This window comes from Aquarana catesbeiana, linkage group LG08, assembly GCF_042186555.1.
Source record: "Aquarana catesbeiana isolate 2022-GZ linkage group LG08, ASM4218655v1, whole genome shotgun sequence".
In the NCBI taxonomy this organism is placed as follows: Eukaryota; Metazoa; Chordata; class Amphibia; order Anura; family Ranidae; genus Aquarana; species Aquarana catesbeiana.
In genome coordinates, this window is record NC_133331.1 from 51,556,924 (window position 1) to 51,577,838 (window position 20,915).

Consider the following 20,915-nt stretch of genomic DNA (forward strand, 5'->3'; position numbering starts at 1 on the left):
AGAAGGGAAATTTCCTCGGCTTTTACAGAGATCCATAGAAGACATCTTTGTAAGCATAATCATGGAAATGTTTAAATATTATTATAAACATACAGTATCTCACAAAAGTGAGTACACCCCTCACATTTTTGTAAATATTTTATTATATCTTTTCATGTGACAACACTGAAGAAATGACACTTTGTTACAATGTAAAGTAGTGAGTGTACAGCTTGTATAACAGTGTAAATTTGCTGTTCCCTCAAAATAACTCAACACACAGTCATTAATGTCTAAACTGCTTGCAACAAAAGTGAGTACATGATAACGACCCCAAACACACCTCCAAGACGACCACTGCTTTGCTAAAGAAGCTGAGGGTAAAGGTGATGGACTGGCCAAGCATGTCTCCAGACCTAAACCCTATTGAGCATCTGTGGGGCATCCTCAAATGGAAGGTAGAGGAGTGCAAGGTCTCTAAAATCCACCAACTCTGTGATGTCGTCATGGAGGAGTGGAAGAGGACTCCAGTGACAACCTGTGAAGCTCTGGTGAACTCCATGTCCAAGATGGTTAAGGCAATGCTGGAAAATAATGGTGGCCACACAAAATATTGACACTTTGGGCCCAATTTGGACATTTTCACTTAGGGGTGTACTCATTTTTGTTGCCAGCGGTTTAGACATTAATGGCTGTGTGTTGAGTTATTTTAAGGGGACAGCAAATTTACACTGTTATACAAGCTGTACACTCACTACTTTACATTAGAGTGTCATTTCTTCAGTGTTGTCACATGAAAAGATAGAATAAAATATTTACAAAAATGTGAGGGGTGTACTCATTTTTGTGAGATACTGTATATATCTGACAATATATGATGCATGCATATATATTTACTGTATTTATATAATTTCGATCAACATTTCCAATAACTGCCTGTAGAAGCGGTTCATTTGCCACAAAACACGTCACAGTGGCCAGTCCTCCTATATTTCATTGTAATATGTGGTGTCAGGGCCGGCCCAAGACATTGTGCTGCCCGGTGTCCAAGAATAAAATTCTGCCCCCCCCAAAAAAAAAATCAAACCCAAAAGGCCCCCACATCCATTATTGTATATCATGATAAATAAAACTAAAATTAATCAGGAAGTCTGATTTACCTCCAACAGCACCTTATCTATATGCAAAATTATATGACATACTACCATTAGGTTCAATTCCAAGGGGCGGGCTAGGGCAGTATATCGACAGACTAGGGTAGTATAAGGGAATGCTATGGTAGTATATAGACAGGCTAAGGTAGTATATGGACAGGTTAGGGTAGTAAATGGGCACGCTAGGGTAGTATATATACAGGCTAGGAGAGTATATGGACAGGCTAGGGTGGTATATAGACAGGCTAAGGTATTATATGGACAGGCTAGGGTAGTATATGGACAGGCTAAGGTAGTATATGGACAGGCTAGGGCAGTATAGGGGCAAGCGGAGCAGCCCGGGGGGCAGTTGTCATCATGACCCACAAAACTGCTGGAAAAAAAATATCTTGGTCTTATTTGCTGGGTAAATAGAAGAGAAGGAGAGGCGACCGTAGTTCTATTTGCTGCTCCTCTCAAAGTGCTGCCTGGGTCCAATGGACCCACTAGGACCCATGGTAGGACCGGCCCTGTGTGGTGTGGTAAAGATAACAGAATTGTCTCTCTGTATTGAAGATATATTATCCTGTTGTACACATACTGTATACAAATTAAATTACAGTGAATATAAGGATGAGGTATATATCTAGATGTATTATATAATAATTCCTTTAAAAGGATTGTTTTTCTATATTTATAAATTAAGACTGATGAGATTTTTTTAATATTAAAAAGACTTTCATTGTGAATTCATTGATCAACAAAAATATGCACACTACTTGATTCTACCAATTCGTTTTCCGTGTTATGTTCGGTGAGCAAATATTTTTAGCCATTATTGCAGCATTTATTTTGTTATCTGAGTTTAACATTTTTACATGCTTTCAGCTTTGCAGAGGTACACTGCACTGCAGATTTCCTGTGGGTTTGCTGCGCTTAGCCATAGACTTCTGTTATATCCTGGGGGTTTGGAGCACTCTGAATGCAGGAGATTTGGTGCGCTTTTTTTATAAAGTGCACCACATCTGCAGGATATAAAAGAAGACTATGGTAAAGCACAGCTAACCCAGGAAAGTTGCAGATGCACTGCGCTGCACCCACAGTGCAGGTAAACTGCAGTACATCAGTGTGAAAGCAGCCTTATAGGGAGCTCAGAACAGTAAGGGTTAATTTACATTTGTAGTTTGGGGGGTGGTAAAACCCCATGTTTTTGTCATCCCAGCCCAAACTGCACCCCTTTGAACTGCAGTGGCCAGGGGTGTACACATGTTGCAGCCGCAGCAGGACTTATACGCACTGTCATGGTTGGTGGGTGTAGCACCTGCCAAGCGTCACACATTCAAGTAAATGAGGCCGTTCTGCAAGTGCCCCGCAACCTTGTGCATTACAGCAAACAAGGGGTTAAAGCAGGCAGCGTTCTTGCTTTCTCACCACCTGCTTTAACCCCTTGGACCCCCACAGAAACATGCAGTTGCGGAATGCTTTCAGAGTGGCCCCTTTTACTTAATTCGGTCACTATTGGCAGGTGGTAGCACCCACCAAAAGCAACAGGGAGCTTCATTCCTGCTTTGACATGTGTACACAGCAGGGTAGGGATTGGGGGCGCTATAACTGCGACTCAAACGCAGGATTTTACCACCCCCCCAACTTTATGTGTGAACAAGCCCTAAAGGCGCCACTGCCAAATGCAGCTAAGGGCTCATTTACATGTGCAGTAGGCACTGCTGCTCCTCTAAAAAGAGATCCGAGTGTGTTTTTGCATTTTTTGCACATGTTTAAAAATTCATTTTAGGCCTGAAGATTACAAAAAAAACCACAAATATTATATATTTTCTGAAAGCAGACACCCTAGAGAATAAAATAGTGGTAGTTCCAGTATTTATGTCACAAGATATTACAGCAAAGGTCTAGGAAACGCAAAATTTCAGTAAAAAAAAAAACACACTAAAGTGAATCTTAGCGCAAACGCAATAAACTACTCTATAAATGTATGTAATTTACACATTTTTATATAGAGTATATTATATACCATATAAAACTATTCATTTTTCATAAAATATAAAAGATGAGGCTGCACCAAGTAAATAGATACCCAACATGTCAAACCTTAAATTTGTGTGCGCTTATGAAATGGCAACAAACTTCAGTGCCCTATATTTTCTATAGACGACGCTTCAAAAGCCCCCTATAGGTCATCAGTTTAATGTTCTGGAGGAGGTTTGGTGTTAGAATTTTTGCTCTCACTCCAGTGTGCTCGGTGATATGTAACGTGTATCGCAATCAACTTATTCACATGTAAGCACCCCCGAGGGGTTTATGTGCTTGGGTGTAACTTTATTTTTTTGCAAAAAATATTTTTTTTACTCAACCACTTCCATAGCAAAGGTTTCTCCGACGGAATTCAATGCAAGCGGTCTTGCCTACACACGGTCACACCAAAGTCCGACCGTCCAGAACACGGTGACGTACAACACGTACGACGGGACTAGATAAAGGAAGTTCAATAGCCAGTAGCCAATAGCTTCCGTCTCGTACTTGCTTGCGTGGTTTTTGGTCCGTCGGAACAGCATAAAATATTTTAGAACATGTTCTATTTCTAGGTCCGTCAGAATTTTTGAAAAAAAAAGTCCGATGAGGCACACACACGATCGGAATAGACAATAAAAAGCTTCCGTTGGACTTTTTCTGTCGGACATTCCGCTCGTGTGTACACGGCTTTACAAAACTTTGTAAATAAGTAATTTTTCTCCTTCACTGACAGGCACTGATGAGGCAGTACTGATTGGCACTGATGAGGTGGCACTGATGATGAGGCACTTATATGCAGCTCTGATAAGTACTGATGGGCACTCATAGGAGGCACTAATGGGCACTCATAGGTGGCACTGATGGGCACTCATAGGCGGCACTGATGGCCACTGGTGGGTACTGATGGGCGGCACTGACAGGCAGCACTGATCAGGGGGCACTGGTAGGCATCACTGATGGGGACAGAGTGCCATCTCTAATGGGTACTGATTGGCATCCCTAGTGGGCTCTAGTGGCCTTACCTGGTGGTCATAAGTGGGCATACCTGGTGGCCATGGGTGGGCATCCCTGGTGGCCATGGATGGGCATCTTCGATGGGTTTGCACTAATAATCAGTGCATACCGATCGGCTTTCCTCTACATGCGCCTGTCAGTGCGAGTGGAAAAGCAGATACACGGCTTTTCCTGTTTACACCGTGATCAGCTGTGATTGGACACATCTAATCACGTGGTAAAAAGCCTATGTCATAGGCTCCTTACCTGGATCGGAGATGCGGTGTGTCAGGCTGACACACCACCGATCGCCGCACTGCGCGACCCCGTGGGCGCGCGATCACGGCTTATCCTGGTGGATGTTACATGATGACCATCATTTTGCTATATGGTGGGCAGGAAGTGGTTAAAGTGATTGTAAACAACCCATTCACTTTAAAATAGAAATGAAAGGCAAAACATTTTTGTATAAATATAAAAAAAATTATAAATACCTTTTTTTATAAGTGATCACATTCCCTCTGTTCTCAGCTGCATAAGAGACGGGGGGAGGAGAAGCAGCAGTGCACTGATCTCCCTAGTGAATGGCTGTGCAGTGGGGGGTGTCAGGACAAGTCTGATCATTGGAGGCGAGTACACAGAGTTTCCAGCATAGCTAGAGAACTGACCACACTGTGCTCTCCTGCTTAGTGTGGTCAGTGTTTAATAGGAAAGCAGACAAACTGGCAAGAACACCAGGGATTTAACATAAAGGAAGCAATAGAAAGAGAACAGGATACTTTATTATACAAGTGCATGGTACAGCAGGCACATATCAGGAATATAAAAATTTGGGGTAACAAACCCTTTGGCTTCATGTACACTGCTGCTGGTAAATGGACATTTAGGAGCAGTTGGGCATTTTTTTCAGCTGCCCCTGAACTCTCCTCTATGTTATCTTATCAGTATGTGTACACAGGGGTGTTTATAGTAGTTTCTAGGCAGTTGAGTTAAGAAGCATTTTTTGGAAAGCAAAAAAAAATGCATTCAGGATGGATGTTCAGAGACATTTGAAATGTCAAATGCCTGTAACAGCTTGTAAACGCGGTAACTTGCATTTAAACGTGTTTCGTTTACAGGCATTTTTCATCTTTGACAATTAATTTAAAAAAAAAAAAAACGCTTCTAAACGCAAACACGGCTAAACGTGGCAAAACAGACGTTTTTAAACGTCGGTTACTATCTGTCAAGTTAAATCGTTCAGGAGAGGTTTTAAAAAGTCCCGTGTACATTAAGCCTTTAACTTTTTTTTTCATAACTAGGGGACAAAACTTCCCCAATGTGATGATTTTTAGGCGACAGATTCTCTTTGAGACATGCACGGTCTAAAAAACCCTGCATGTCTCCTCTGGGCTCCACTGAATGTATTGCAATGCAGATCGCATTGCAATACATTGCATCCCAGCTATGCTAGCCGGGGACACCGAGAGGCTGACCCGGAAGTGGCGCCATAAACGTTGCTTTTCGGGTCACAGTAAGAAGGGGAGGAGGGAGAACCTGTGTCCGTTCTTCTCTTTCCCCTCCACCCGCCGCCACCCACCATTTCGGTTCCGGGCCCGCAGATGGGCAAGTAGAGCCTGGAAAACATGGTGGGGCGCGCGGGGGTGCCGGTAACAAGGGTGTCTGTGAGCAATCGGGCTGCAGTGCAGTCGCCTGAATGCTTTCACCTGACAGGCAGCAGACTGCCTGTCAGTTTTAAACACAATCCCAGTAGCTTCAGCCACCAGATTGTGTGTGAAACCCTCCGCTGTAAGGTCCCTACGGCATACGGACCTGACAGCGAAAGAGTTAAACCCATGCTTGCGCTCACTGCATGCAATTGCAACGCGGTATTATGGCAATTCGAGGTTTATATCAGGTGTGAGGAGGCGACACTGTGCCCGGTGATCTTTGACTTCTCCCATGTTCAGGTAGATCTCCACCTCTTTAAAGGATCACTAAAGAAAAATGTTTTTTTTTTTTTAAATAACAAACATGTTATACTTACCTCCACTGTGCAGCTCGTTTTGCACAGAGTGGCCCTGAACCTGGTCTTCTGGGGTCCCTCGGCGGCTGTTTCGGCTCTCCCCCCCCCCCCGCAAGGACTCAACACATTCATGTGAGCTCCCTCGCAGGGTGTTGAGTGTTTGCAGGCGCGCTCCCGTGATACAGCCGGCGGCCATAGCCACTCACTGTATCACTCGGCCCCACGTCATTGGATGTGATTAACAGCAGCGCGAGCCAATGGCTGCGCTGCTTTCAATCCATCCACTGTAGCCAATCAACGCCCAGGCTGAGCGGCAAAGAGGATGTCAGGGGCGAGCGCGGGACTTTCGGATGTTTTTTCACCTTAATGCATAGAATGCATTAAGGTGAAAAAACGTCTACCTTTACAGCCCCTTTAAGGTTGCCTATCCCAGATATATATATAGTACAGTACAGATACAATGTTGTCAGCTGACATTGTAGCATTATTGTACTTGCCCACTGGGTGTCACTGTAGCTCAGTAAATTTCAGTACTTTCATAGCTGGATGTTAATTCTCAGACAGAACAGATCTGTAAAGACAGTCATAAGACTAGCTGACATTCCACTTATTTATATACCTTTCAGCTCCCTTATCTGTCTATTGAACCCATCACTGCAACAGGCAGCTTCTCTAGCCAGGGAGACCCTTGCAGGAATCTCCAAGGAAGTACAAAAAGGTTTCCTAAAGGAGTCACTGGGAGTCAGTAGCTGAGAGATGAGCAGGACACACCACCAACAGGTAGACACCTTAGGGCAGTAGGGCAGGGGTCTCCAAACTGTGGTCCGGGGGTCAGATGTGGCCCTTTGCTTGCTTTTATGTGGCCCTTGGGGGAAGGTTTCATCTACTGATACTAACAATGGGACATAATCCCCCCCCCCCCCCACTCACACCAATGAAGGGACACAATTTCTCCACAATTCCAAGAAGGGGCACTATCCCCCTCCCCCCAATGATTCCAACAATGGGGCACATTTTCTCCCAATGACACGAATAATGGGGCCCAATGACACCAACGACGGGGCAAAATTCCCCCAATGACACCAACAATGGGGAACAATTTCTTCCAATGACACCAACGATAGGGGATAATTCCTCTAAGTGATTCCAACAATGGGGTACAATTCCTCCCACTGACACTAATGATGGGACACAATTCCTCCCACTGACACCAATGATGGGGCACAATTCCTCCCAGTGACACAAATAATGGGGCACAATTTCCCCCAATGACACCAATGATGGGGCACAATTCCTCCCAATAACACCAACAAAGGGGAAAAATTTCTTCCAATGACACCACTAATGGGAGCCAATGACATCAATGATAGGGGACAATTCCTCCAAGTGATTCCAACAATGGGGCACAATTCCTCCCACTGACACTAATGATGGGGCACAATTACTCCCACTTAGACAAACAACCTTTTCTACTCCCAATGGCCACAGTCCAGCCCCCCTAAAATCTGAAGGACAGTAAAACGGCCATTTGTTTAGAAAGTTTGGAGACCCCTGCCTTAGGGCAAAAGCATACAATGTAGATGGGGGCAAAAAAAAAAAAAAATTCAATATCAGCTCCCCACAGCACTGTGCCCGTTTGCTGCAGCTCTTCTCTTCCTGGCCTCACTAGAGGCTCTGATGGCGGTGAGAGCCATTGAGAACCAGTGAGAAGAAAGTGGGGTCGGGGCCAAGCTGCTCTGTGTGTGACCGCACGGGCGCCTCCAAAGCAAGCAGCTTGGTATGTGGTCACTCGCAGAAGAGGAGTGAAGAGCACCAACAAGAAGGGAGAGTAAGGAGTGCTAGCTGGGGAGCCCCCAGAAGAGGAGGTTCGGAGCCACTCTGTGCAAAACCATTACATATATACATATATACATATATATATATAACCATTATATATATATATATATATATATATATAATCAAGTTTTTTTTTAGTTTTTTTACTTAGAGGGAGTGTTTTTTTGGGGGGTATATTTACTTAGTTTCCTCAGTTTTGATTATATCAAATTTTTCCTCTTTTGTGTATTTGGTTATTATTTTTGTACTGTAAAAAAACAAGATAAAATAAAGAAGGCATGGCTGCCATTAGAAATCTTGGGTCCCCATACAGCTCCCACATCTGCCAGCTATGCCTGGGTACCTGAAAGCCAAACAGTCTTTCCCCCACACACCGCCCCAAATAATAACAGTACATCTTTTTTCCTCCAAAAATCAGCGGTCACCTTACTGCCTACAAGAGCAGTGCTTCACAGCATATTCCCATTGTAATTATGCTTCACCGGGGACCGCCCACAGACCATTCCTACTAGGCCCCTCTGCTGACCCAATGGGACCCAGGCCTTTTACAGGTGTAATGCTTGTACCTCCATACTGGTTGCAGACAGTGTGTGCTTGGGGACACACACCCGCACAGCTGTCAAATGGACATAAATGGGGCTACCTGTGCATCCTCTGCTGGCAAGGATGTCCCTTGGCACAGGTGTACACATAGGCAGGCCCGTGGAAATGAGGCCTTAATTTCCCCTACCCTATTAACTCCAATGCATTTCATCAAAATGATTTTAAAAATGCACAAATATCCAGATATTTAACACTATTACAGAGAAATAAAAACTATCAATTTGACTCCTACAGGAGAGGTGACAGATACAGTTTGATTTCTGGAATGAAATTTTGTAACTCAGCTTCATGTGTAAAATCCAAATCAGCCACTAGGGGTCAGCAGTAGATAGGAGATGGAGGCGACAGTTATTTTTCACAATCCATTCATGATAAAAAAAGTAGCCAATGTTGATATACAGCACCATTTCTAATTGCAGAATGAAAGGGAAAATAACCCATCTGTAAAAAACATTTTGCTTTCATTATCAGATAACTACAAGTGATTCAAGATAAAAATAGTTTCCCCCCTATTTCAAAGTACAATATTTTGTTATTACAGTTAATAATTTTATATAGTAAACTTAGAAAAAAATATGTTGTGAATTGTGATATTTGAAGTAACTCTTTATTCAAGATAATTGTCCCCAACAAAGTTACATAATATAGGTGACCTGCACAAAGGTGCATCTCCAGCTCATTGCCATCACGGAACGTGGTTGGGTCTGTTTTGGGCTCAGATCACAGTCTGCAGTAGGCAGCGTGGTCCTGTACATACACAGCATCCTAGATGTCATAAGCAGCCTTTGAATTTAGAGGCTGAAATCAAATGTGGATTGTCAGCTCTTCTGCCAAGCATCCACACAAAAGGTGTGTCATGAAAGGGTTCACCCGTTGGTGGCGCTGTCGGTCTCTTGGATCGCAGTACCAGTGTCCACCAGCGGGTGTCTTCCTACACCCAGGACCTGTAATAAGAGCACTCATCTGCTTGTGGCACTGTTGGATCCTTGGGCCGTAGTACCGGTGTCCACCAGCGGGTGTATCCCGGCAGTGTGGAGCAGACAGCACCTCCTGCGCTCAGGTGTTATGTGAGGTCAATCACTGGCAGTCTCATAAATATACCCGGCAAGACCTCACATGCTTGCCTTGGTATCTCTCTCCTTGAGCCCTGACCTTGTTCGCCTGTTACCCGATCCTGAACCTGCATCTGACCTTGTTACTGAGCTTATCCTGACCCGGTCCCTCCTGTGTTTCTGTACCCTTTCTTTACCCAACAGCACGATCCATCCCCTCCCTGTCCTGTTGGTTCCCGGTCCCTCATCTACTGATCTCCCCGTGTATGACCTTGGCCTGGCTAATGTTTATGTTTCTGGAACATCCCTTGTCCTTCCGCTGATCTGCTGTGTATGACCCTGGCCTGGCTGACATCTGTGATTCTGGTACTGCCCCTTGCTGTATATACTGTTGTTGTTGGTGGGTTTGTTGGGTTGGTTGTGTACTGTTTGTATATTCTTATTTATCACCTATCTTAATAAATATCATTATTATTCACTTTACATGTGTTTTTGGTTATCTCTGTGCAGTCCACACAGTCTGATCTACTAATTCTCCTGACAAATCAAAATGTATTTCTATCAATTGATTAGTGTGTCATATTGAGAGTCTACTTCTTCACAGTTCACTAGCCAGCTCCCAATCCAGATTATGGTTCCCACTGGGGATCACGGTGGTGGCAGTCTTGCTATAGGGGATAATTACTCCTACTTCACCCGAAGACATCATTTCTGACGAAACATGCGCAGGGCGGGGCATACAATCTGACCTCACTGCACATGTGCATGGTATGGCAGAATGTGATGAGCTCTATTTCTTTTGCAGCTTTGTAAGTTATGTTTACAATATATTAGAATTTATTTTATGCCTATTTATTTATGCCATGTATGGCCCTTTCTTTGATGAGATACATACAACATGAGCGTTTCCGGAAGTGAACCACTAAAACTAAAATGGCATTTAAGTCAAAAGACTGACTAAAACTAAATAGAAATTTCATGTCAAAATTAACACTGGTTATATATCGCAACGGCTAAATCGGTGTGTACAGTGCATGTTCAAACCATAATACCATAAATATTAACGTTATTCAATTTTTTTTTCTCCAGGAGTATATAACAAGTCTGGAAATTCTAGAGAAATGCTTAAATATTGCATTACAAATTAACTAAACCATTCGATTTTAGTAGACTAAAATGCACTGCAGATTTTAGTCAACTAAAATAAAACTAAAATTAAAATAATTCAGATGACTAAAATACAACTAAACTGGCATTTTAGTCAAAAGACTATGGCTAAAACTAAATAGAAATTTGACGTCACAATTAACACTGGTAAAGAGGAATAACCTGGGGCTGTTGGATTAATTCCCTTGCCGGCTGCCATCTGCTTAACCCTTTGCTGACTGTAGAACTTATATATACGGCGGCAAAGTGGCACTGCTGCGCAGGATCACGTACCTAGTACGTGAGCCTGCACTACTAGCTCTGGAGCGCGCATGCGTGCCGCTGGCGGCCAGCTCACGCTGTGATTATACACAGTGGGAGCTGATTGGCGGTTACCGCGAACTCAATATCTGCCGGCACCCGCTGATCCTTCTGTTCTGAGGGAGGATGGCAGTCTGCCTCTGTAAACAGGGGATGGATACTGTGTTTCTGCAAAGCAGGGACAAGGATCCATGGTTCTCCTAGTGAAAGCACCTCTGATAGTAAGCAGAAACATAGGCACACAGCTAACCCTTTGATCTCCCCTGATGTTAACCCCTTCCCAGCCAGTGTCATCAGTACAGTGACAGTGTATATTTTTAGCACTGATCACTGGATTAGTCTCACTGGTCCCCAAAAAGTGTCAAAAGTGTCTGTTAGTGTTCGACTGTCCGCTGCAATATTGCAGTCCCGCTATAAGTCGCTGATTGCCATAATTACTAGTAAGAATAAATATAAAAATATTCCATAGTTTGTAGACGCTATAACTTTTGCCCAAACCAATCAATATAAGCTTATTGAGATTTTCTTTTACCAAAAACATGTAGCAGAATACTAAATTAATGAAGAAATTAGATTTTCTAAATGTTTTTATTGAATATGTTTTATAGTAGAAAGTAAAAAATATTGGGTTTTTTTCAAAATTGTCAGACTTTTTTTGTTTATAGAGCAAAAAATAAAAAAAATGCAGATACCAAAAGAAAGCTCTATTTGTGGGGAAAAAAGGACATAAATTGTATTTGTGTACAGCGTCGCACGACGGTGCAATCGTCAGTTAAAGTAGCGCAGTGTCTTATCACAATAAATCGCCTGGTCATGAAGGGGGATAAATCTTCCAGAGGGCAAGTGGTTAATATTATGAAAGAGCGCTTGTGACTTCCATAACTAGGAGATTCTGGATTTGGTAAAAGGCATATTTTTAATGGTGGTGACGGCTAAGGAGTGTCCCCCGATGGTGATTCACTGGGCGTTGGAGAACTTAAGTGGTCACAGGAAGTCATTATTACATATTATATAATTTTAGTGGATTTTTACATTATATTTCACAATCAGTGTGGTAGACTGAAGTTTATTTTGAAATTATGATTGGATTTTGCACTGTTTGTTTGTATTGCATTGACTATTGTATACGCATTAAATTCACTATTCTTAAAGGGATAGCGCTACACTTTTATTTATGTATATATGTTTCAAGTATCTGTTTGTGGATAGTAGTGGAAGCAGTGCTCTTGACCATGATATTGGTTACACATTTTTTAATTTGGATTACGTATCTTTTCTTGATATTTCTTTGTTGTTTTTTGATTGCATTAGTGCAAAGTTCACTAGGATTTAGTGCTGGTATTTTCTTAAAGATCATAGATTGCAGAAAAAAATTTGACAATTACATATGAGAATCCTTAAACCAAAATTTCTGTTTAACTTCTCTTATTGACTCCCTTTTGGTCTGTTAAATATACCATTAAAAGAGTTTTGATATATTATTTGATCTTCCAGAAATCGAGTGAGCTCATAACTTCCTGTTTGCGCTGACAACACAGTATCTCTGCTTCACTTAAAGGGCCCGAGTTATAATACATGTATAACAAAACAGGAGTCTGCTCAGCATACACAAGAGAAGACCCGCCCCTGCAGAGCATCAGGGAAAACATACCTTGCCAGCTGTCGTTGCACACACACAGCTTCTCTCCCGTTAGGTCACAGTACCCATGGTCAGGGCTGCCACAGTTGTTCTTGCAATAGGGGATGTCACAGGCTTCACCCTTCCAGTACTTGTCACATTCACAGTATACTCTTCCTGGGACCGAGCTGCTCGTCGTGCACTTGCCATGTCCTGAGCAATTGTTCGGACAGGAGTTAATGCTGCATAGAAAGAAGAGAAAAATCAGACAAAAAGTCATAAGATAAAAAATACTAGTTTTATTATAAATGTAATGGATCATTCTTTCATCAATATCCCTATAGGTAGGGATTCAACCGCATACATACGAGTAGAAGATATTGAAGCCGGTCAAGTTGTAAGCAGCGTCGCTGAAAAAGTGAAGCAAAGCGTATCCGGACGTGGTGACGACCTCTGGGACCGTCTCATTCCCCGCTGCCTCTGGGACAATCAGACCACTAAGAGAGGGACAAGGAGAGGGATGGGCAATAGGGAAGGAGGGTAACAGGAGCAAGGGAAAAGAGAAAAGAGAGGAGAGGAAAGAGCAGGAAGAGGAGAAGAGAGGGGAAGAAGAGGAGAGGAAAGGAGATGTAGAGGAAGTAGACAGGAGATGAAGAGGGGAGGAAGAAGGGAGGAAGAGGAGAACAAAAGGTAAGGAAGAGGTATGAAAAGGGAAAGGACAGGAAGAGGCGAGCAAGAGAAAAGGGGATAAAAAAGAAAAAAGAGGAAGGGAGAGGAGAGGAGAGAGGAATGAGGAAAGAGAAGAGCAGAGGAAGAGGACAGGAAAAGGGGAGGAGGAGAAAGAGGAGAGGAGGAGGAGAGGAAAGAGGAGAAGAGGAGGAGGAGAATAGAAGAGGAGGAGGAGAGGAAGAGGAAAAGGAGGAGAGGAAAAGAAAAGGAAGAGGATGAGAAGAAGAAGGAGAGGGAAAGGAAAGGGAGAGGATGAGGAGAAGAAGAAGGAGAGGAAAAGAAGGGGGAGGGGAAAAGGAAAAGATGAGGAGAAGGAGAGGGAGAGGATGAGGAGAGGAAAAGGAGAGCAGGAGAGAAAGGGGAGGAGAAGATGGAAGGGGAGATGAGAGAAACAGAGAGGAGGAAGAGGAGGGGGAGATGAGAGGAGAGCAGAAGAACATGATAGCAGAGGAACAATAAATATGAGGGTGGAAAGAAGAGAAGGGAAAGGTAAAAGTGAAGGAAAGTAAAAAGGAAGGGTGTGGAAGTAATAAGAGAAAACAGGGGGTGGTCGGAAATAGGGAAAAAGATTGAGAAAAGAGACATTGTAGTCATTAAGGCATTCTACATGTTCAGATAAAAGCCATAGCAGTATTGCAAAAACAAGGCTTTCTTCCTTTGGAAGTCCCTGCTTAGTACAATAGTATAAAGCTAAAATCCAATCAAATATAAATATGCAATTATGTTTTCATTAAAAAAAAATGAATACACAAATATCAAGGGTTTTATTTTTACATTTTACCCTCCCTCCACTGTATCTTGTTATTGCTGTTCATATTTTACTACACAACTGTATGTACTTCTCCCTGGAAATGTTTTGTGCATTTGTATTATCTATTATTACCCTTGTTATTTCATTTGCATCATACAGCGCCACAGGAGATGGCAGTGCTATAGATTTCTTTAATTATAACAATAAGAAGAAAATATAATTACACAAGCTGACTCTAGCAAGGAACATTATAATACAAAACTAAATGAGAAAAAAAAGGGCACAAAAAGGACAAACTTGATGGACCGCTTGTTTTTCCTTTTGTCTGCCATCATTCTTCCATGTTTCCAATAAGCAAATACTAAGATAAGTGTTTGTAGTGGGTGTCTGATGTTTGGGGATCTAGGGGTGGGTTAGGAGAGTAGGAGGGAATAGGATTTGCTTTTTTTTTTCTTTTACACTTGTACAGTTGGGTTTTTTTTTTTCTGTATGTACACAATGAAATCTTTCAAAAAATAAAACTATATCGTTTAAAAAAGAGAAATAAAAATGAAGAGAAAATATATAAGGAGTAATTAAAAATGAATATCTACAATGTATACAAAAGACAGAATTTTAGGGTGAGTGCAATGACAACAAAAAGAAAACGTGGTCAGGAGAGGGGAAGACCAAGCGATCCATAAAAACGTCTTCCTAGGGTACAAGCTGATCTCTAAGTAGCGTCTCTGTATCGGAGGCTGAGAACTGTGTCTGCCACCTTGTCATTGCCAGCGCACCCAGCGTAACCCACTCTGGGTATAATTATCTGCCTCCCAGTACATAATGAAGTGCAAACAGAGCATAACAGAGAATGGCGAGATTTTGTGGCCTACTTAGCAGACACCTGGGGACACATTCGTGCTGCACGAATCAATGCTGACACGTGGCACCGGCTTCACTCCTCATTATCTCCAAACCCAGCCGCTGCTCCAACAGACGCCACCAAGCGGATAACTGAGGCATGACTGCTGGTAGCAGGGCCAGGGGGATTAAGACTGACACAATGTTACTGAGTCACAGTACTGCTGATTGGCCCTTTTATAGAACAGAAGGATTCTTCTGTCGAATCCCAGCGGTCGGATAACCTGCCTAAAAATCATGACTGAAAACACATAAACTGACTCATGTTTTCCTGTTATTGAGAAACTCTGAATATGTAAAATGCTGATCACATATTACTTAGAGAGTTTTAAATACTTGTCGGCCAATCCAGTGTGATGTCTGCCCCACAATAGCTAAAAGATAAAATTAGGGTTGCAATAGTATGTATAAAGCAGGTTGAAAAGCTAATAATTCTGTTTGGCAGTTATTGTGGTTCACAGACCCCTTGCCATGTCATACAACCAGTATAGTGACCATAGGTGTGCGCAGCCTATCACATTAGGGTGTGCACCCCAAAGCGCAAACATACATGCCTTTCTCTGCAGCCTCAGCTGCACTGGACAGTGAATGAATGGGAAGTGCTCTGTGCTGAACGGCTTCCTGTTCGTTTACAAATTGAAGCATAGTAAACACAGTTTACTTTGCTTCAGTTATGAATGAATGCAGTGAGTAAGTGTGTTAACTTAGGAAGGGAAGGGGCTGTTAAATGACATATTGATTAGCCCCTTCCCCTGCTCTCCATCCTAAAACATCCCCGCAGCAGTCGGGGGAGAGGAGAGAAGCCAGCAGCTGAAATGCCGTTTATTCTGTCTGGCCACTCTTATGATTCACAGACCTCTGCCACGCCGTAGTTAGTCCAGTGACACCACTCTTCACTATACAACACAACTAAAAAACTTTTTAAGGGACTTTACCAGTACCAAATAGAGACACAAATTTAAAATATTTTCATTTTTACTGATATCAGTAAAAATGATATTTTTAATTTGTGGCTCCATTTGGTACCGGTAAAATCCACTTAAATAGTTTATTTTGTGATAATTGAATAATACAGATGTGGTACCTACATAATGCAACATTGTAGTATGACTCCCTAAGTCACCTCTAGCCTGCCAAATGCACTATAAATGAGCAATTTTCCAGTGCTGAGCTTCTCTTCTTGTAAGATGCCAGGGCACCTTTTCCTTCAACCCCTGGTGCCTGAAACGCGTTAGCTTTACAATGCACAATGCCCATGATGGAATGTTTTAGTGAGTGTGAAATGTACAGATTCCTGCTCTGAAACTTTGATATCTGAGAATATCAAGACTCTGTTCCTGTCTGGATAGCAGGATGCAGTCTACCAGACACAACATGTTGGCTCACCTGAGTACTGCAATCAGAGGGGAGTATATGGAGTCTCCGTCATAGACGTACATATGGTCCCAGCTGCACTCCGTAGCAAAGTGATTGAATCGCAACCGCAGGATGGCGTTGGGGCTGAAAAACAAGAAGCGGGAGTTAAGGTTACAGCTCTACATATTAAAGATCCTCAGAGGGTTCCTATCATTTCCAGACATGGAAAGACATCCGAGGAGGGAATTGTTTCAGTAAAAGCGTATTATCAGAGCAGAATCCAGAGACCTCCACTGGGGGGGGTGTAGAACGTTAAAGACCCATTCACACTTGTGCACTGAGGCACGCCATAAAACATTGATGCACTGCATCACAATGAACTTGCTCTATGTGCATTGCCATTCATTGTAAATGGCACCCCAACGCACTCTACAGTAGAGTGCATTGTATAATGTACCACACCATAACATGCGTCGTGGTGCACTGCATTGCTGTAAAAGAATCATGTGCATTTTCTCATCTATTGTAATGCTTTGGAAGGCTTATCACGATAAATGGGCTGCCTTAACGCGAATCATAACTCCACGCCTTTGGTTTCTGTGACTGTATTCTTCGCTGGTTCTCTTCCTCCTTATCCAACCGCACCTTTAGCGTTACCTACAATTTTACTTTCACCTCTGCTCTTCCTTTCTCTGTTAGGGTCCCCCAAGGTTCTGTTCTTGGACCTCTCCTATTCTCAATCTACACCTCCTCCCTGGGTCAGGCTATCTTCCCATGTCTTCCAATACTATCTCTACCCTGATGACACCCACATTTATCTCTCTATCCCTCAGCTCATTCCCTTAGTCTCCTCACGTATCACTAATTTACTATCAGATATATCAGTCTGGATGTCACATCACTTCCACAAACTCAGTCTAGCGAAAACCAAACTCATTATATTTCCTCCCCGAGTGCCCCTCCCCCTGATCTCTCTGTCAAGATCAATGGCACAACTATCAACCCGCCCCCACATGCCAAGGTTCTAGGTGTAATCCTGGACTCTGATCTATCCTTTAGGACCCACATCCAATCACTGCCCAAATATTGCCGCCTCAACCTCCCGCAACATCTCCAAAATACATCCCTGTCTAATCAATGACACACACCAAGCTCCTAGTTCACTCCCTGGTCATCTCTCACCTCGGCTACTGCAACTCACTTCTCATTGGCTTATCTTTACATCAGTCAATCATGAATGCTGCTGCCAGACTCATCCACCTTACCAACTGCTCTGTATCTGCTACTCCTCTCTGTCAATCCCTCTATTGGCTTCCACTCACCCAACAAATTAAATTCAAAATACTAACAACTTACAAAGCCATCCACAATTCAGCCCCAGCTACATCACAAGCCTAGTCTCTAAATACCAACCTAATCGTTCTCTTCATTTCTCCCAAACCTCCTGCTCTCTAGCTCCCTCATCACCTCTTCCCATACTCGCCTCCAAGACTTTTCCAGAGCCTCTCCAATCCTATGGAATTCCCTACCCCAATCTGTCCGATTATCTCCTACTCTGTTGCTTTTAGATGATCCCTAAAAACCTTCCTCTTCAGAGAAGCCTATCCGGCCTCCACCTAACAACTGTACTTAGATTTTCTCTATCATCTCATCCCGCACAGTTATTACCTTTTGTATCACTTGACCCGCCCTTATAGATTGTAAGCTCTAGCAAGCAGGGCCCTCTGATTCCTCCTGTATTAAATTGTAATTGTAACTGTCTGCGCTCATGTTCTAAAGAGCTGTGAAAACTGTAGGCCACTATATAAATCTATAAATAACTATAACTATAAATAACATTAATAATAATAACACACGTCTATGCAAAGCACTAGATTGCCTCTGGCCCCATTCATTGTGCTTTGGTAAGTTTTGTGTTGGTGTGATGCAGTGCTATTCATTCTGAATGCCACCCCATACACCTTGTCAATGAACGTGCATTGCCATCCAGGCAATTTTAGTTTCTGTGGCTCTCCTGTAATTAGCAGAGCTCATGTGATTGCTTTAGGCTGCTCTGGGCTCTGCAGGCTGCAGCTTTGATTGCTTCCCCCTGTCTTCTGAAGATTATAATGGGTGGGAGAGTCAAATGAGCAGCCTGAATGTAGCTCCCGTTGATCTCTGGGGAGGTATCCTCAGATGGTGTTTGGGAAGTGAATAAATAGATTGAAGCCTCAGAGAGTAGAGTTCCTGTACCAGGAGGAGAGGCACCCAGTCTGGAGGTCTATTGCCCTCCTGGGCTACTTAAAGCGGAGCTCCACCTAAAAGGGTAAGCTCCGATTGTTTTGCACCCTCCCCCCCTCCACTGCCACATTTGCCACTTTTTGGGGGGGAGCAGGTAACTAGTTTTTGACAAGTATCCGCTCCCACTTCCTGGTAAGATCACCGCAGGGCGATCTACGACCATATCCGGCCCCTCCTCCTTCCCCCCGCTGCCTTCTGGGACCTGTGTGTGTCCCAGAAGACGGCGGGACCATTCAGAAAGAGCATGTGAGAGCTGTTCTCTGCCTGCATGAGATGTACAGGTGTTTTTCCGTGCATCCACATGCAGGCAGACCCATTCATGTCAAATAGGACGCAGCAGCTGCATGGCCACAGCCACTGCTCCCAATCTGACAGCTCATGTATGTGCGTGTCCCTGAACGCAGACAATGTGAGCTCAGGGACATGGGACCCACATGCATCCTCATTCACATAGATATCAAATTGGCAGCAACTTCTGCATCCCAATTGACATGAATTGGACTGACTGCATGCAGACGCAGGCACTTGTGAATACAATGCAGGCAAAACAAAGCCCTCACGTGGGTGTACGCCTAAAGAGTAATCTCAACTTTTGTTGAGAAAAAAAAAAACATTCCCCTCTCAGTGATCTATGTACATTGCAGGGATTTTAACACACTTTGTTGCTGATTCCTACCTTTTGTTATTCTGAAGATATAGCTGTTTGTTTATCTGTGCCCCTGTGCTAAGTGAATCTGTATGGGAGTGAGTTCATCATTAACTATCGAGCCACTGCACTTGCCGTGTCCTAAGGAGGAAAGTGGCAGGGTCTGCATCCCTTTAGAAGTGATTTCCCTTTGGAAGTATCTCAACAAAAATGACATTTTTGATGCAAGGGATGCCTAAAAATCTGACTTGTATCTCAGTAAAGACTTCTGGGAAAATCAGTCAGCCAATCACACAAGCAGAAAATTACATTGGAATTGTATATGCTATTTTATTTGTTTTATTTGCGTTTTTTTCCACGAAAGTAGGAGTTACCCTCTAAATATACATGCATGCGGCCATCAATCTGCAGTTAGGCACCAAGATTCCAACTCTTCTTTATGCTACTATAAATATGTTTGTTTTTCTAGTCCCCAATGGGGAGGTTTCCCTTCACTTCCTGTCCTGACAAACACAAGTGTTACGCACTCAGCCTTAGGTCCCCGTCATACCTATCTGTTAAACTGCAGTAAAACATGGGGGGGGGGGGGGGGGGTAATAAGGACAATACGTCAGCTTAGTGGTGTAATTATTACTGCATTTTCCTTGCTCCAAAATTAAGTTTTAGAACAAGTCCTGTGTGCTGTTGTGCCTAGCAGGGCCGCTACTGTACTGAGCCCAGCCCCATCAGCTAAACAGGGGGGCAGTGGGCAGTTTAAAGTGGATGTAAAACCTCTCCTATACCCAGTGAAGTGAACAGCCTCAGATGATACACAGAGATTAAACAAATCTCCCTACAAAAGGTTGTACATGTATATCTGCTGTATTCAGCTTTATATATTCTTTAGAAAGTGCACATTGTGTTAGAGATTTTCTCTTCCTGTTCAGCACTGGAAGTAAAGTCTGAGCATACAGCCAAGACAGCTGATTGGAGCAAAGGCACACACCCCCACTCCTCATAGGGAGAGACTTTCAGAGCTGTGCTGTGACAAGGCAAGCTCTCTGATAATCTAGCAACCTCTCTGACATAAATGTCAGCCTGGTTTTATCACAGTTGACAGAGAACTTTGAGCAGGAGCTAACAGAAGATAACCGAAGAACGGAGCAGGAGTAAGCCATGGGACTTAGGGCTTTGAAGGGAGCTCAAATTTCATGAACCGGGTTTACATTTACTTTAATTATTAATTTCTGCCTAAATGAATAACTAGATTTTATTAGACCACACACCATTGGCGGCTTTTTTTTTTAGGGGGGGGGGTGGGGACAAACAACCCCCGGCTCTAATCACGTGCTTCAAAAAAACACTGTACCAAATACCATGATTACTGTGCGTATGGTGTGTTTTTTCATAGGTCATGTGACTTGAAAACCACATCAGCAATGTAACACAGGTGCGTTAATGATGCGTTCTTGTTGCGTTTTCAATGCATTTGAACCTGGGAGGCACTGGGTTTTTTTGTGTGTTTTTTTTAACTGCCCAATAATGCCCCATGATGGATTT

General features: G+C 43.1%; 1 protein-coding gene across 1 annotated transcript in view; it reads right to left on the minus strand.

The window, feature by feature from the left end:
* ATRNL1 (attractin like 1) overlaps window positions 1-20,915 on the minus strand; it is a 968,544-nt gene that overhangs the window by 802,855 nt on the left and 144,774 nt on the right. Inside the window, exons 3-5 of the mRNA XM_073595827.1 lie at window positions 16,481-16,594; window positions 13,083-13,211; window positions 12,748-12,956 (exon numbers count right to left, since the gene is read on the minus strand). Of these exons, the coding sequence (XP_073451928.1) occupies window positions 12,748-12,956; window positions 13,083-13,211; window positions 16,481-16,594 (452 nt within the window). The remainder of the gene's footprint in view (window positions 1-12,747; window positions 12,957-13,082; window positions 13,212-16,480; window positions 16,595-20,915) is intronic.